This window comes from Sinocyclocheilus grahami, unplaced genomic scaffold (genome assembly GCF_001515645.1).
Source record: "Sinocyclocheilus grahami isolate Dianchi unplaced genomic scaffold, SAMN03320097.WGS_v1.1 scaffold512.1, whole genome shotgun sequence".
NCBI lineage: Eukaryota > Metazoa > Chordata > Actinopteri > Cypriniformes > Cyprinidae > Sinocyclocheilus > Sinocyclocheilus grahami.
This window is the reverse complement of record NW_015505691.1, coordinates 1,012,972-1,028,906: the sequence shown is the minus strand read 5'-3', so window position 1 is coordinate 1,028,906 and position 15,935 is coordinate 1,012,972. Positions and strand designations below refer to the sequence as shown.

Genomic DNA, 15,935 nt, shown 5'->3' with positions numbered 1-15,935 from the left:
AAACCAACACAGCATTTCATAAAAAGAACATCATACCAACAGTCAAACATGGTGGTGATGGTGGTAGTGTGATGGTCTGGGGCTGCTTTGCAGCTTCAGGACCTGGACGACTTGCCATAATTGATGGAACCATCAATTCTGCTCTCTATCAGACAATCCTGAAGGAGAATGTCCAGCCATCAGTTTGTTACCTCAAGCTCAAGCGCACTTGGGTTATGCAGCAGAACAATGATCCCAAAGCAAGTCCCACCAGCAAGTCCACCTCTGAATGGCTCAAGAAAAACAAAATGAAGGTTTTGGAGTGGCCAAATCAAAGTCTGGACTTAAATCCGATTGAGATGCTGTGGCATGACCTTAAACAGTCCATTCATGCTCGAAAACCCTCCAATGTGGAAGGCCAAAAAGGAAGAGTGGGCCAAAATTCCTCCGCAGTGATGTGAAACACTCATTGCCAGTTTTCGCAAATGCTTGATTGCAGTTGTTGCTGAAAAGGGTGGCACAACCAGTTATTAGATTTAGGGGGCAATTACTTTTTCATGTAGGACCAGGCAGGTTTGGACAGCTTTTTTCCCTTAAAGGGGTCATATGATGCGATTTCAAGTTTTCCTTTCTCTTTGGAGTGTTACAAGCTGATTGTGCATAGATAAGATCCCTGAAGTTGCAAAGACTAAAGTCTCAAAACCAAAGAGATATACTTTATCAAAGTTAAGACTCTGCCACGCCCCCCCTAAAACGGCTCGTTCTAACACGCCCCCACATATCTACCTCACTATGTGGAAATATTTGCATAATGCCGCCCAAATGTTCACGCAAAGAAAGAAGGCGTGGTTTCAGTAACCGCAGTTAGTGTTGAAGCAGCATGTCAGGGAGACGCTGTGTGTTTCTAGGCGAAAGCAAAAGCACTTTATTTGGCCTTCCGAAAGTAGATGCATTTAGGAATCTTTAAGATCACTTACAACAGAACAGCAATGCATTTTATGGATGACCGTTTCGTGAACCTAGGAGAGGAGGTAATTCTGACTTTGCTATGACAATCTGGCGCTTCTGAATCAGCTACTGTTTTGTTATTAGTTTAAGTATTTGCTATTGACTGTTCAAATGCAGAGTTTTGCGCATCGTGTGTGTGACAGAGAGTGAGAGAGAGATCACAGTGGAGTCAGCTGTCTTAACCGTGGCTTGTGTACTGCAAACACATACCAGCTTCATCACTGTGTCTGTCACGCGACTCTGTTCCCCTTTCGGGCTCTTTCTTTACATTTATTTTGAAAGATGAAGCTTGCAATTAAGGTAAGGGGCGTTACATTTCCGACGAGTGCTTGCGGTGTTCGGCCAATCACAATGCACTGGGTCAGCTGGCCAATCAGAGCAGACTGCGCTTGTCGGAAGGAGGGACTTTGTAGAAAATGAAGCGTTTGAGAGAGGCGGGGCATAGAGGACCTACAATAATGTACAGTATTTGAAAAATAATGTGTTTTTTGAACATTAAAGCATGTCAACATATTCTGTTACACCAAATATACAAAATAATGATCTTTAAAAAAGCATCATATGACCCCTTTAATAAATTAAATCATTACTTCAAAACTGCATTTTGTATTTACATTTTTGTATGTTATCTTTGTGTAATATTATACTTTGTTTGATGATCTGAATCATTCAAGTGTGACAAATATGCAAAAAATAAAAACACACCACTGTATATACCAGATAATACACAATTCTATTTTTCAGATAAGACTTTTTTTATTCAGCGTAGTGATTGTTATCAGTGTTACTTACCAAACTTCTGGATCTGGATTCTTTAACTACAGGCAGCAATTTCTGCAGGACTTCATCTGCTGTATGTTGTGCTCCACTAAACCTTTTTACATCAAACACATTCATATTATGTTTTGTCAGCAACAGCTGACCACTGTGAAGAGGAAAGTTTGGTTCTTCTTATTTTTCCAGATTTCAAATAGCCTTGGATCTCCTGTATCAGTGAATCATCACCCAGTTCATTCAGACAGTGGAAGAGACTGATGGATCTATCTAGAGAGTGATTCTCTGTGATCTTCTGCATGATGTATTGCACTGTTTCCTCTTTGTTGTAGGAACTGCTTCCTGTCTGTGCCAGTAGTTCTTGTAAGAGAGTTTGATTGGGCTCCATTGAAAAACCCAGTAGGAAAAGATCAAGATGTCCATTCTTACTCTGTAAAGCCTCATCCATAGCTTTCTAATGCAGCTCAAATATTGAATTCTATTTATTTTGATTTGAAACTTTAACACATTTTTTGGTTTGGTCAAACACATTTATGTTCTTGATTTTTAAAGAAGAGGTGCACATACAGAGCTGCTAAATGTTCCTGAATGATTAGATGAACAAAGCAGAAGACTTTTCCCTGATTCAAGCCACTCCTCTCTGAAGACCTGAGTGCACAATCCTGAGTACACTGATGCTTCTGTCACATCAATGCCACTGTCTCTCAGATCTTCCTCATAGAAGATCAGGTTGCCTTTCACAAGCTGTTGAAAAGCCAGTTTCCCCAGTTTGAGAATTATGTCTTCATCTTTTACTTTCTTCTCATAGTCCTTCTGATGTTTGATGTTGGTCTGAAGGATCAGGAAGTGTGTGTACATTTGAGTGAGAGTCTTGGGAATCTCTCCACTCTCTGCTTGACTCAACATCTTCTCTAGAACAGCGGCTGAGATCCAGCAGAACACTGGGATGTGGCACATGATGAAAAGGCTCCTTGATGACTTCAGGTGTGAGATGGTCCTGTTGGCCAGACTCTGATCACTAATTCTCTTTCTGAAGTATTCCTCCTTCTGTGGATCATTGAAGCCATGTACCTCTGTCACTCGATGGACACACTCAGAGGGAATGAGGTCAGCTGCTACTGGTCTGGAGGTGATCCAGATGAGAGCAGAGGGAAGCAGATTCCCTGTAATTAGGTTCATCAGCAGCACGTCCACTGTAGCTGATTCACTTACAACACACAACCTCACATCGCTCTGAAAATCCAGCGACAGACGACACTCATCCAGGCCATCAAAGATGAACAACACTTCATTGGATATTTCTATTTCTTTTGTTTCAGGGAAGAAAACCTGCAGAAGATCTGGAAAACTGAGATTTTTGTCCTTTATCAAATTGAGCTCTCTGAAAGGAAGTGGAAATACGAGCTGGATGTCCTGATTTGCTTTCCCATCAGCCCAATCCAGGATGAACTTCTGCACAGAGACTGTTTTCCCAATGCCAGCGACTCCCTTTGTCAACACAGTTCGGATAGGTTTGTTTTGTCCAAGTAAAGGTCTAAAGATGTCACTGCATTTGATGGGTGTGTCCTCTGTTTCTGCTGCTCTCCTGTATTGTGTCTCAAGGTGTCTCACCTCATGCTCATTACTGATCTCTGCACTTTGACTCTCTGTGATGTACAGCGCTATTTCAATCTCATTCAGGAGTGTTGGGTTTCCATGCTTTGCTGTTCTTTAATACAGACACTGAAACTTCTTCATCAGCTTTGATTTGAATGTGCTTATGACCAGTCGAGAATCATGACTGAAAGATTGAAATAATAGATTACAGCATAAATTAAAAAGGTAAATCTATCTGTCTATCTATCTATGTATCTAATGTTGTACCTCAGATCAGTTGATGTGTGTCTTTTCTTAAGTGTTACTGGCATGTCAGTAGACCGGACATTCTTCATGGACACAGCTGGAATCCGGTGAGTTTGATCTCTGCCTGTGGCATTTAATAAAATAGACACAAGTGAATAGATCTGAAATAATAAAAATTCTAATAAATTACAATTATTTGATTTTATATTGAGACCATATGAAGACTTTGATATACCTGCATCCTGGAGAAAGATCTTCAGTGTGGAATGTTGGTGTTTTCTCCATGATTCACGCAGGCTTCATGGAAATGCATAGCAGTAGTAGTACCTTTATTTAACCAGGAGAAAGACTCACTGAGATTAAAATCTCTTTTCCAGGAGTGTCCTGGCCAAGATGGGCAGCCAAGATTGCATATACAAATAAAAAACATAGTTACAACATACATTACAAAACCAACATATAACCGGTTAAAAACAATTACACATCATGAAGTTGCTCTCTAGATTACATAATAAAGACACTAAGTTTTGTAACTTCATCTCCTTTTGGAGACGATTCCAATCTGAAGTTGCTGCATATTTAAAAGAGGTTTTACCAAGCTCAGTCTCTTTATTGCAAGTCAAATTGGCTGAATTACCAAGACTCTCACCTTTTGCCTTTAATGGCTCTTGATTCACACAAGACATATCATGGCTGAGCAATAGGAGAGGGTCGTAACAATGCTGTCCAATGTACTTATATAATGCAGTAGTTCTCAACCAGGGGGTCGTCCCACTCCCTAGTGCAAAATCATCAAAATTCCAAGAGGTCCACATGATGGCTTATTTAAAATAAAACAACAGCTAAAAATCTAAGCATAGATAGGCTTATACAAGGAAGCTTAATATTAAAAGTATTATATTAAATATATTAATATTAAAATTGTAATTTCCAGAGAAGTCATGCATATTAATTAAAATACCACTTTCTTGTTATGGCAAACTCTAAAATATGTTAACTGGAAGAAACTGAGTAAAAGTATTTTTGTCCCACTTTATATTAAGTGGGCCTAATACCTGTGTACTTACATAATAACTGGATGTGTACATAGTATGTAACCACAGTGTAAGTACACATTGGTACATAGTATCTAGAGCTGTAATGTTTGTGTAACTACACACATGTAACAACCCACTGAATGGTATGTGCAAGTACAAATGTGTAACATGACATTGGTAACAACACTTTTTGGTCATGAAAGTACAAATGTGTAACAGGACTAACAGCACATTTTGGTAAAGAAAGTGTTACACTTTATATTAAGTAAACAATTCATATGGATTTACCATGTAATTACTCTGATGTTACACAGCAGCGGCCAGTAAGTTAGGCTTTACATATAAATTGTGGTTGGTGTCCAGAATGTTACACTTTATATTAAGTAGACAGTTCCTGAGGAGTTACCATGTAAGTACACTGGTATTACGGTGGTTCACCAACTCCACCAACTTGAGATCCAACTCCTCCCACTTTACATATCCCTAAACCTACCCATCTCCACCCCCTGGATTAAATTGTTCCAATTACTCTTATACATATTGTTGTTACAAAATGTAGTTATATATGTCCTGTTACACATTTGCACTTTCCATTCGGAGGGTTGTTACATGTGTGTAGTTACAGAAATATTACAGCTCTAGATACTATGTACCAATGTGTACTTACACTGTGGTTACATACTATGTACACATCTAGTTACTATGTAAGTACACAGGTATTAGGGCCACTTAATATAAAGTGGGACCAGTATTTTTAGTATTCTTAATTCTAAATGGTATTCCTAATCCTTATCCAGTAAATCCAATTGTGTTAATGGATGTAAACACAAAGTTCTCTGTTAGTTCATATTGCATGAACTAAAAAGAACATTACATTTTCACAGTTTTCCATGTTATAAATAGCATCTAAAGACAGTCTAAATCTAAAGACAGCATCTAAAGACAGTCATCTAAAGACAGATCGTAGGGGAGCACGGGGCACAAAGTAACACAAAGTTAAAATATTTTAACACACGTGGTTGAAATATTTCCACACATGCTAGCATAACCAAATTTACAGCATTTACTAGTTACCATATCAACATTATATAGACAAAAAAAGTGTGCCAAAATTCAAACGTCTTTTGAAGATATCGCTGAAAAAATTAATAAAATAAAAAAGTAAAAGTAAATTTTTCATCTCAGTTTTTATTACTCATTTAAAATTAGACAAATCTGCTATTATTTTAATCTCCAATCTGTTATTTATCAGTTTAAATAACTTTTTAATGCTTCGCTAACTATCATAAGACAGTAACCAGTTTTAAATTCCAGTAGCGCAGATGGGGCACGTTGTAACACTGCGTTACAATGTGCTATTCTATGACATTAGCGATGCAATTTACACTATTTACTTTAATAAATTTGAATGATAAACGACGAGAAACAGGTGAATAAAGACTGATAGTCAATGTTTAGTGTTAAGAAATTATTATTTCAAGACATGTAAAGCATTTTGGCTCGTTTAAGTGGGCCGTCCCAAGCATGGTTGCAATGTGTTCATTGTCAAACTCCAAAATCAGATTATTTTTAATTCTTAAAAAACGTCATTATTTTATTTGAAATAAATGATTATTTTATTTTATTGACAAAATATTTTAGTTTGTCTTGTATATTTTTTTCATGTGATCAGATAAGATTTTAAGCTGTTATGTGGTCATGTTACAACGTGCCCCTCAGATGTTACAATGTACCCCACCTACGGGGCATGTTGTCACATTTCACTTTCAATTTTTGAGGGTCAATAAAGAAAAAGGTATACACTGTAATTATGAAACAAAGCGACATATTTGTACTAAACAAGTGTGAAATTACTGTGGATAAAAAAAATTATACTCTGAACCCCATGTGGATGTACACAATTTGAGAAAGTCAAAAAGTGTTACTTTGTGCCCCGCTCTCACCTGGACATTTAATTGAATTAGCCTATGTAAAAATAAAATAAAAACATACATATACAATAAATAGATATACAATACAGGATAGATACATATCTATAGCAATTCAAATTTCATATTTGTTTAATTTACTTTAAGTATTTGATGGTTACTGATGTTAAGTCACTTTCATGTGCCGTACGTGTTTTCAAAATGTTCCTGGTTTTCCAAGTCAAGAGCAAGTATGTTCCTGCCTAAGCAACTATAAAATACCGAGTGTAAAACTGCGCGTGTGCCTACCTTTACTTTCATTTCTGCTACTATAGCTGCTAGTTTTGCTTAGTAAGAAAAATTTTGATTTTTTTTTTTTTTAAAAGATAATGAATATCAAGTCATGCACGAATAAGATCACATATAGGCATATTAGTTACGGAGATCGTAGCCGAATATCTGCCCATTTCAAATAATAATTGAAATAATAATTATAATAACGCACATGTTTATTGCAGGATTTTTGTTATGTTCTTGAATTCAAAATAAGAGTCTAACAAAATGACACAAATAGGCTAGTCAGTTTTCAGTAATCGCTAACTTGACATGAAAACCTCAACATGTTGCAAGAGATCAGACGGTTTCATTGCATTTTAATATATTTGTGTGCTTTTAGAAATGTTTTATTTATTTATTTAATTTATAAATGTTTATTTATTTATGAATCACGATTTTGTGTATAAAATATTTGGCCAAGGCTACAATGTTATTGTAGTAATTAATTTTGGGGGGGGGGGGGGGGGGGGGGGGGGGGGGGGCACACAGAAGTCTTTCGTTATATCATTATATATTGTCATAAATTCCAAAACGTGTCCAGAAGAGTACTTCTTTTGTTTTATTCACTGATACATAATCTTTCATATCAGCATTGCAATGCATCTAATTATCTGTATGTGTTTTCTGTATGCAGACTTCTATTCACTTTTGTGATTTGAACGTGTGAACGGGACTTTTATTTTGGTCCGGCGATGTGACGTCGTAAGGCTGCGCCGCATTCCGCCGCTCTCCAGCGTCCGCGCTCAGGCTGTAGAAAGGTTTGTGCTTTGAAGCTTTCAAAGTGTTTAAGTGTTTTTAATGAATAAAAAGTGTTATCTTTTTTATACTAATTATTGAATATATTATTATTATATTATATAATCATTATTTAGTTACTCTAATGCTTTATGTAAAATGAATTAACGTTATGTTTACGTCTTAGTTTGTTCTCTATATCGTGAATCAGTTCATTGTAAACACGAATTCGGTCACTGGCAAGTGCTGATGAGAGAAGACATTAAACTAATTTATTTTATTTTATTATGATTATTCGCTGTTTTTCTTAACACCAAATGTTAAGGTCATCTTCTGGTCAAAGTGGAGTAACTTCAATGCAATGAATTAAAGCATGTCAAACCGCTACAGTTTTATCTATATTTATCTACTTTTGTTTATCAACTGCATCTTCATTAAGGAGGTATGATATATATTTAGTTACAAAGTTGATCATTTACAGTCTATCAACTAGGGGTGTGCGATATTGACAAAAAAATGATATCTCGATATTTTCGATAACGATAATCAGACGATATTTTGCTGAGTGTGTTATTGTGCTGATATCTTAAGGACTACCGAAGACAGCTGACTCCTAATATTATTGCAAGTCCTTATTTTGAAGAGGTACTGTAGAATAACATTTTCGTAAATTTCCCACTTTATGCCGTTACAGAAAACAAATTCAGATTTGATCTTAAATGATGAAATGGGGAGTTAAGACAGAAGTTTTAGGCAATACTCAATAGCTTTGCACATCCATAACTATGCATTAAATAACTTGTGTGATGCTTAAAGTTAGACTACATTTGCAATCAATCACAAAATAGATTTTTCAATTCTTAATGTTTTTGGCTCTCTTTTCCAATAGACAGCAGTCTTTCACTTTATACTGTATCCTATAAATAAAATATTTGAAAAAAACAAAAAAAACTAAAACAGCATGTTACAAGCAAGAGAATATATGGTAAAATAAAGTAATAATATATAAGAAATATTATGAATATATAAAAATAACTAAAACAGCATGTTACAAGCAAGAGAATATATGGTAAAATATATATATATATCGTAATAATATATAAGAAATATTATGAATATATATTTGTTAAAATATATTAGTTATTATATGTTATATTATATTTATATATTTTATTATGTTTAAATTATATATCTATATATCTCCTCGTTTTTGTTTTTTTTTTGCATATGGGTAGCCTTTGACATGTACAATAATATGCTTATATATAAACCTTTTGTTGGATTTGTCACCACGCTGTGTTGTAGTACACACAAACACGATGATGAAGGTATAGGCAGTCTTTAATAAATCTACAGGCCGATAAACCCAAACAGGGAGAATTGAACATCCAACACATGGAACATAGTCGAGACCTGACAGCAAATGACTAGACACAGGGGACTTAAGTAGGATAATTAATGACACATCTGAACTAAATGACAACTAATCAGAAATCATGACAACTAATTTACAGTAAAAACGGTGCAAACTGAAAACAAAGTCCAAACAGTTTGAAGGTGTGACATATTTACACACACACACACATAATATATATATACAGTGGGGCAAAAAAGTATTTAGTCAGCCACCAATTGTGCAAGTTCTCCCACTTAAAAAGATGAGAGAGGCCTGTAATTTTCATCATAGGTATAACTTGCACAATTGGTGGCTGACTAAATACTTTTTTCCCCCACTGTATATAGTAACACTTTATTTTAAGAAACAATTCTCGCTGTTCATTAGTTGTTTATTAGCATGCATATTACTAAAATATTATAATATTCTTCATATTCTGTGTGGTGGTCTGTTCATACTGATAGAAATTAATCTTTTCCAATAAGTTTAAAGTGATTTTTACATTTTATGGACATTTTTACCTTTATAAAGCCGTTTTTTCTAAAAGTGTCCATTAACTTTTGAGTCAAATTCTTACATTTAATCAGGGAATTAGAATAATAAGACATTTGGGCTGTTACCAAGCGAATGAAATCAACACAGAAGCTGCATCTGAAGTGGCATTTAGATGTATTTACACCGAGCGGCAACCTCCCGCTCTCTCGTGAAGCCAACACGGAAGTGACTTAAACTGTAATTCATCAACTGGCCGCTAGAGGCTGGCTGCAAAAGGGAGTCAGTCCCATAGACTCGCCATGTTAAAATGCCCAACTTTACAGCAGAAAAAAACATGTTTACAGCCTGGTTCAAAAAATTATTTTGGTCTATATAGCTAATTTTGTCCTTTGTGACAACTGTGAGGGGGGTGAATTTTTTTATAACTCATCCGTTTAAATTATATTAAGCCTTAAAATTCTGCATAATATATTAAACATAAAATGTTGAATACTGATATTTGAAATGATTTAAAACATGAAAAAACGAAAATTTGAAATGAAAACCGCCAGCAGGTGTCAGCAAGTTACTGTTAATAAGTGAATCATTGCGATTGAACCGAATCATTTAAACAGTTGATTCATTCAGGAACGAGACACTGTCATGTTGCTCAGAGACACAAAACAGCGCTGTGGTTGTATTCGGGATGATTTTTGTTGGCGAAATAGAGCATAAACAAGCAATATGGTGTCTAAAACGTAAGTCTCTTAATGAACTTATTGTTTATTGAATTCAGTGTCACATTTGTACTCTTCGTGTGAAATTGAATAACTATATGAAGTGGTATAAATATATAAATTTTCTGCCATAATGTCTTGAATTTGTGATCATTCTAAATGCAGTTTAATAGACTGAATCATGCAGTGAAAGAACGCACTCTAAATGCGCACACGCACTAGTCTAGACTTCACGTAATGTATGCGTGCGCTCTGAAGGGGTGTTTTGAATGTTTTTTGCAAAATACTTGATAATGTCAAATCACACATCGTTAAAACAACAATTACGATATTATCGCAGACGATATATATCGCACACCCCTACTATCAACCACTTTGTACTGTAGAAAATAGCATTTAGGCTTAGGTAGCTCATAAGAGGCTACAGAATACGTCTCCTGTGTCTGTCCATCCACACAAGATCTTAAGATGCTGCTGCTGCTTCCCTGTTAAAATAAAGGTCAAAACTGTTCCATCTCGTCTGAGCCACATAATAGTGACATTCATGATGTCTCTTTCTGTCTCTCTGTGATGGGATTAAAAGAACCTCATCATGAATGTGTGTCAGTAGAAGCATTAGCCACAGGAGTGTCTGAATCACTGTGGAAACTGCAGAAGTGTCCTGGGCTCCTAATGGATCATATGCACATGGAACACCATGCTAGAGTCAAGTGAAATGCATTAACAACCAAAACATTACTTTTCTACTGACCTAATTAAAGGAATATGTTATGCAAAAATGAAAATAAAGTCTTCATTTACCCACTTGCAACGCTCCAAACCTGTATGACTTACTTTCTTCTGTGGAACACTTTAGGAATAATGAACACTTTAGGAATAATGCACTGGTCACTCTTTTCCAGTGAAAAGAAGTCTGTATAGACCACTTTTAATAATAGTATACTTTTTTCCCCCCATTTACTTTTTAAAGGGGTCATATGAGTGAGTGACGTGACATGTGGCCAAGTATGGTTTCCCATACTAGGAATTAGTGCTCTGCATTTAACCCATCCAAAGTGAACCGTGAACACACACCCGGAGCAGTGGGCAGCCATTTATGCTGCGGCGCGTGTTGGAGCAGTTGGGGGCCTTGCTCAAGAGAGCCTCAGTCGTGGTATTGAGGGTGGGAGAGAGCGCTGTACATTCACTCCCCCACTCCCCCCACCTACAATTCCTGCTGGACCTGAGACTCGAACTCGCAACCTTTGGGTTACAAGTCCAACTCTCTAACCATTAGGCCACGAATTCCCTCCCGCATCACGACTTCCCGCATGCGATTTCAAGTTTTCCTTTCTCTTTGGAGTGTTACAAGCTGTTCGTGAATAGATAAGATCCCTAAAGTCTCAAACACAGAGATATTCTTTATAAAAGTTAAGTCCATGCCCTCCTAAAATGGCTCGTTCTAACACGCCCCCACATGTCTACGTCACAATGTAGGAAGATTTGCAAAACGCCGCCCAAATGTTCACGCAAAGAAAGGAGTAACTTTATCGTTGCTGCCACGTACGCCGCCATGTCGTGAAGGCGCTGTGTGTTTCGTTGTGAAAGCGAAACTACTTTGTTTGGCCTTCCAAAAGAGGACACGACTAGAAATCAGTGGTTAAGTTGCATTTACAACACTGTTCCAGAACGAATGTTTTCGTGAAAGTGAAATATGCAATTTAGGTGTGATTTTGGGAGGTCTTGGTTAATACGAGCAATTAGAGACCATTAACTGTCTGTTTTTCCTGTTTGTTTTTTTTCCAGTGTCCAGACACAGAAAAACTCCTGGTGAAGCAGCTGGGATCCACGTGACACACTATTATAAAGATGGCGTTTATTAAAGAGGAGAGTGAAGACATGAGGATTGAAGAAACATTTAGAGTGAAGCAAGAAAATACTGAGGAACAAACAGGTTGGTTTTCATTTTCAAAGCTGAACTCTATGATATTTTTTAAGAATGTAATATGTGTGTCCTAATTAAAGTGCTTTTATTTGACGTCGAGCAGGTTGCCTCATGTGTGCAAACTTGTTGAAATTAAAAGATCAACTAAATACTAATACTGCCTTTAAGTGCACCTGAGAAGCTCCTGCTAGCAAGTTGTGATATGTCATAATAAAGGCCCGTTCACTTCGGAAAAATAAAATGAAAAAGTAGCCTAAACAATTATTTTGTGAAAAATTAAACCCAAGATGTATTTCTGAAATGAAAATGAGGAAAACCTTCCATTTTGTATCACTTAATTATGCAACAGTATAAAATATATATATATATTTTACCTAGGCATACCCAGGGATGTAAATTTTGTCTAACGGTGGTGGGGGGTGGCAATAAACATAAAATTTCTCAAGAGCAATTTTTGAAGGGGACACAAATAGTACAGCTAAAATTGTATTTGTAAGGATATGTATGCACTAGGGATGTAACAATTCACTCAACTCTCGATTTGATTCACAATTTTTTTTTTTACAAAATGAGATTTAAGACAAATTATAAATTAAATGTGTCCTTTTATTATTGCTTGGACAAAATGCTGCACGTTTCTTTATGAAATTGATATATAACACTATAATAATATACTAATATAGCACTTGCATATTATTGCACTTTTGTTGGTTTTGATTGAAAAGCTAAATAACAAAATGTAAGTATAGGCTAATGTAAATGTATATAACAAAACTAAATTGAAATTTTAAAACAAGCCCCAAAGCAAATAAGTAACAAAAAAATCTCTTCATATAAACAAACTAAGGCTTTGTCTGTGCTCTTTCCATTTAAAATTAGAGGCAACCACTGAATTTTAATCATGATCCAAACAAAGATGCTGCATACATGCAACATGAACAGTTTTTAATCCAAATTAGGAAAAATTCGAAATTTGAAGCAAAAACAGAATGTGTTGACTTCAGTTTTGTGAAACTATACATAAAAAATATCTGCATGAAAGCTGAGCTGAACGAGACTTACAAAATGAGATTTAAGACAAATTATAAATTAAATGTGTCCTTTTATTATTGCTTGGACAAAATGCTGCACGTTTCTTTATGAAATTGATATATAACACTATAATAATATACTAATATAGCACTTGCATATTATTGCACTTTTGTTGGTTTTGATTGAAAAGCTAAATAACAAAATGTAAGTATAGGCTAATGTAAATGTATATAACAAAACTAAATTGAAATTTTAAAACAAGCCCCAAAGCAAATAAGTAACAAAAAAATCTCTTCATATAAACAAACTAAGGCTTTGTCTGTGCTCTTTCCATTTAAAATGAGAGGCAACCACTGAATTTTAATCATGATTCAAACAATGATGCTGAGTTTTTAAACATGAACAGTTTTTAATCTAAATTAGGTTGTATAATTTAGAAATTTGAAGCAAAAACTGAATGATTTGACTTCAGTTTTGTGAAACTATGCATAAAAAATATCTGCATGAAAGCTGAGCTGAACGAGACGCAGATTCACTCTCTGCCAGCAGGTGGCGCTTTAAGCTTTTCCTTGGTTTCCGCTGTAAACAAAGCAGCGCTGCACTTATAAACTTTAATATGCATTATACAGAGGCAAGATGAAAAGAAAAAAATACCATCTAAACTTCCCCTCAGACATACATTCATATAAACTCCTACCCCTAAATGAATCGCGATTTGTTTAACATCTTAACCAATTTGAATCGTCACATATTTGAATCGATTTTCAACCGGCTCGTGGTTAATCGTTGCATCCCTAGTATGCACAGAGGAAAGCCTTGCTATTATTAGTGTAACAGGGAGGCTGTGCCAAATTAGACTACTTCAGGCTGTTGTGGTCGCGCCACGACAGTGCTCGTGTCCGTTGTAGACGTTAACAGTGTTAGCAAGGCTACTTTATCACTTTTTCATGTCCACGGGTTGAAGCGACCCCAATAACGTGTATTTTAGCCCCCGGTATACAATTTTTACCGGGGGACCCCCTCGAAACGCGGTTAGTTTGGGCTAGTTTTTAGTAGCAATTGGGCAGGTTTTTTGTTGCGAAAACCTGGCAACCCTTTCCGTCAAGCAAGTAACGTTATTTTTGCTAACATAGCGACTCATTGAAAAATACATTGGCATCATCTGTATTAAAGAAAAAATAATCACTTCATCCGATGTTTAAGTGAGTAAAATAGCCTTGACAGCCTTACTTACTGGAGTTCCACAACTATTGACTTTGTTCTCTCTCACCAGACTGTGTGTGTGTAGGTGATGAAAAAGAGGAAAGCAGGCATTTGGACCAAAGCACTGTGAGGGGAGGGGAGACTCAAAATGTTTCTTAACTTAATGCATTTTTGCCCTGTTTGTGTTGCTTTACTTCTTACACAATTATTTAAAGTATAAAACATTGTTATTTACAATACACAGTGTAGTTTTTAATCATATTTTGAGGGGGGACAACCCTCAGATTGGGGGGGGGTCCTGTCCCCCCCGACCCCCCCGGGATGGGCATACCATGAAATGTAAGTGATCAAGGTAAAACTTTTTTGGTAATCCTCAAAAGCATGCGCTGTGTCAATCAAGTGTCTTGTTAATATGTTTTCGTTGTCAGGCAGACTGAAAACACTGTTTTGCCTTTTACTCTTAGAAAGAGTTTTTTTTTTTTATTCAATATGATTTTTTTTACACAAAATAATTTTTTTAAGACAAATTACAAATGGAAAGGTGTCATTTTATTATTTCTAAGAGAAAATGTTATGCATTTCTTACTGAAATTGAAATATCACAAAAAACTAAATTGACATTTTTAAAACAAATCAAACAAATGAAGTTAAGTTTTCTAAATGTATTTATATTGTCCGTGGAAGGCATAGGACCATAAAATATTCATCTAGTTATATCCCTCGGTCCGAGGGCCACGATAGGTGTCGTAACAGCCTGTCAAAGTATGTTTTTGCATACCTTCGCGCACCCTGTTTGGGCATACATGATATGTTATCGGCGCATTTCATCACGCTATTGCAGACACAGCGAGAGTGGAAGGCGCTATTATTGTAATTAGAGCCCGACAGATATGGGTTTTTTGGGACTGATACCGATATTAGGGAGTAAAAAAAAAAGGCCGATACCGGTATATCGGCCGATATGCTTTGTGTATATTATAGTACAGTACCAGTCAAAAGTTTGGACACTTCCCCATTCGTGTGTCCAAACATTTGACTGGTACTATATATAGAATACAGTATATACATAAACAGAATATATATACATAAACACATTTTTTGCAATGATCACTCAAATGTGGTGATCAAACACTTATAATGGTGACCGAGATATGTAAGGGCATTTAACAATTTAACAATAAACTTGCGATGAGTGCGATGCACAAAGTAACGGGGTGTTAGTTGTAACACGTGGTTTGAACATTTATTTTACCATAGTAACATTTAAATTCTGGCTTAAGTAAATTTTTTATCTCAGTTTTTATAATTAATTTAAAATGAGACAAATCTGCTATTATTTTAATCTCCAATCTGTTATTTATCAGTTCAGATAGTTTTTTAATGCTTTGATTACTAGCAAAAGACACTAACCAGTTTTAAATTCCAGTTGCGCAGATGGGGCACGTTGTAACTGCGTTACAATGTGCTATTCTATGACATTAGTGATATAATTTACACTATTTACTCTAATTAATTTTAATGAGAAACAACGAGAAACAGGTGAATAAAGAC

General features: G+C 35.8%; 1 protein-coding gene and 1 pseudogene across 2 annotated transcripts in view; one reads left to right on the top strand and one right to left on the bottom strand.

The window, feature by feature from the left end:
• The window catches only part of LOC107554742 (NACHT, LRR and PYD domains-containing protein 3-like), a 14,556-nt pseudogene extending 10,888 nt beyond the window's left edge, over positions 1 to 3,668 (bottom strand).
• A 490-nt stretch (positions 3,669 to 4,158) lies between these two features.
• The window catches only part of LOC107554772 (zinc finger protein OZF-like), a 28,358-nt gene continuing 16,581 nt past the window's right edge, over positions 4,159 to 15,935 (top strand). The window contains exons 1-3 of one of the 2 annotated variants that reach the window (XM_016237380.1): positions 4,159 to 4,170; positions 4,308 to 4,313; positions 12,018 to 12,158. In XM_016237380.1, coding sequence (XP_016092866.1) covers positions 12,074 to 12,158 — 85 coding nt within the window. In that variant the 5' untranslated portion in view covers positions 4,159 to 4,170; positions 4,308 to 4,313; positions 12,018 to 12,073. Of the gene's footprint in view, positions 4,171 to 4,307; positions 4,314 to 7,568; positions 7,642 to 12,010; positions 12,159 to 15,935 lie in introns of those variants that run through there. The other variant, XM_016237379.1, reaches the window with a different exon arrangement.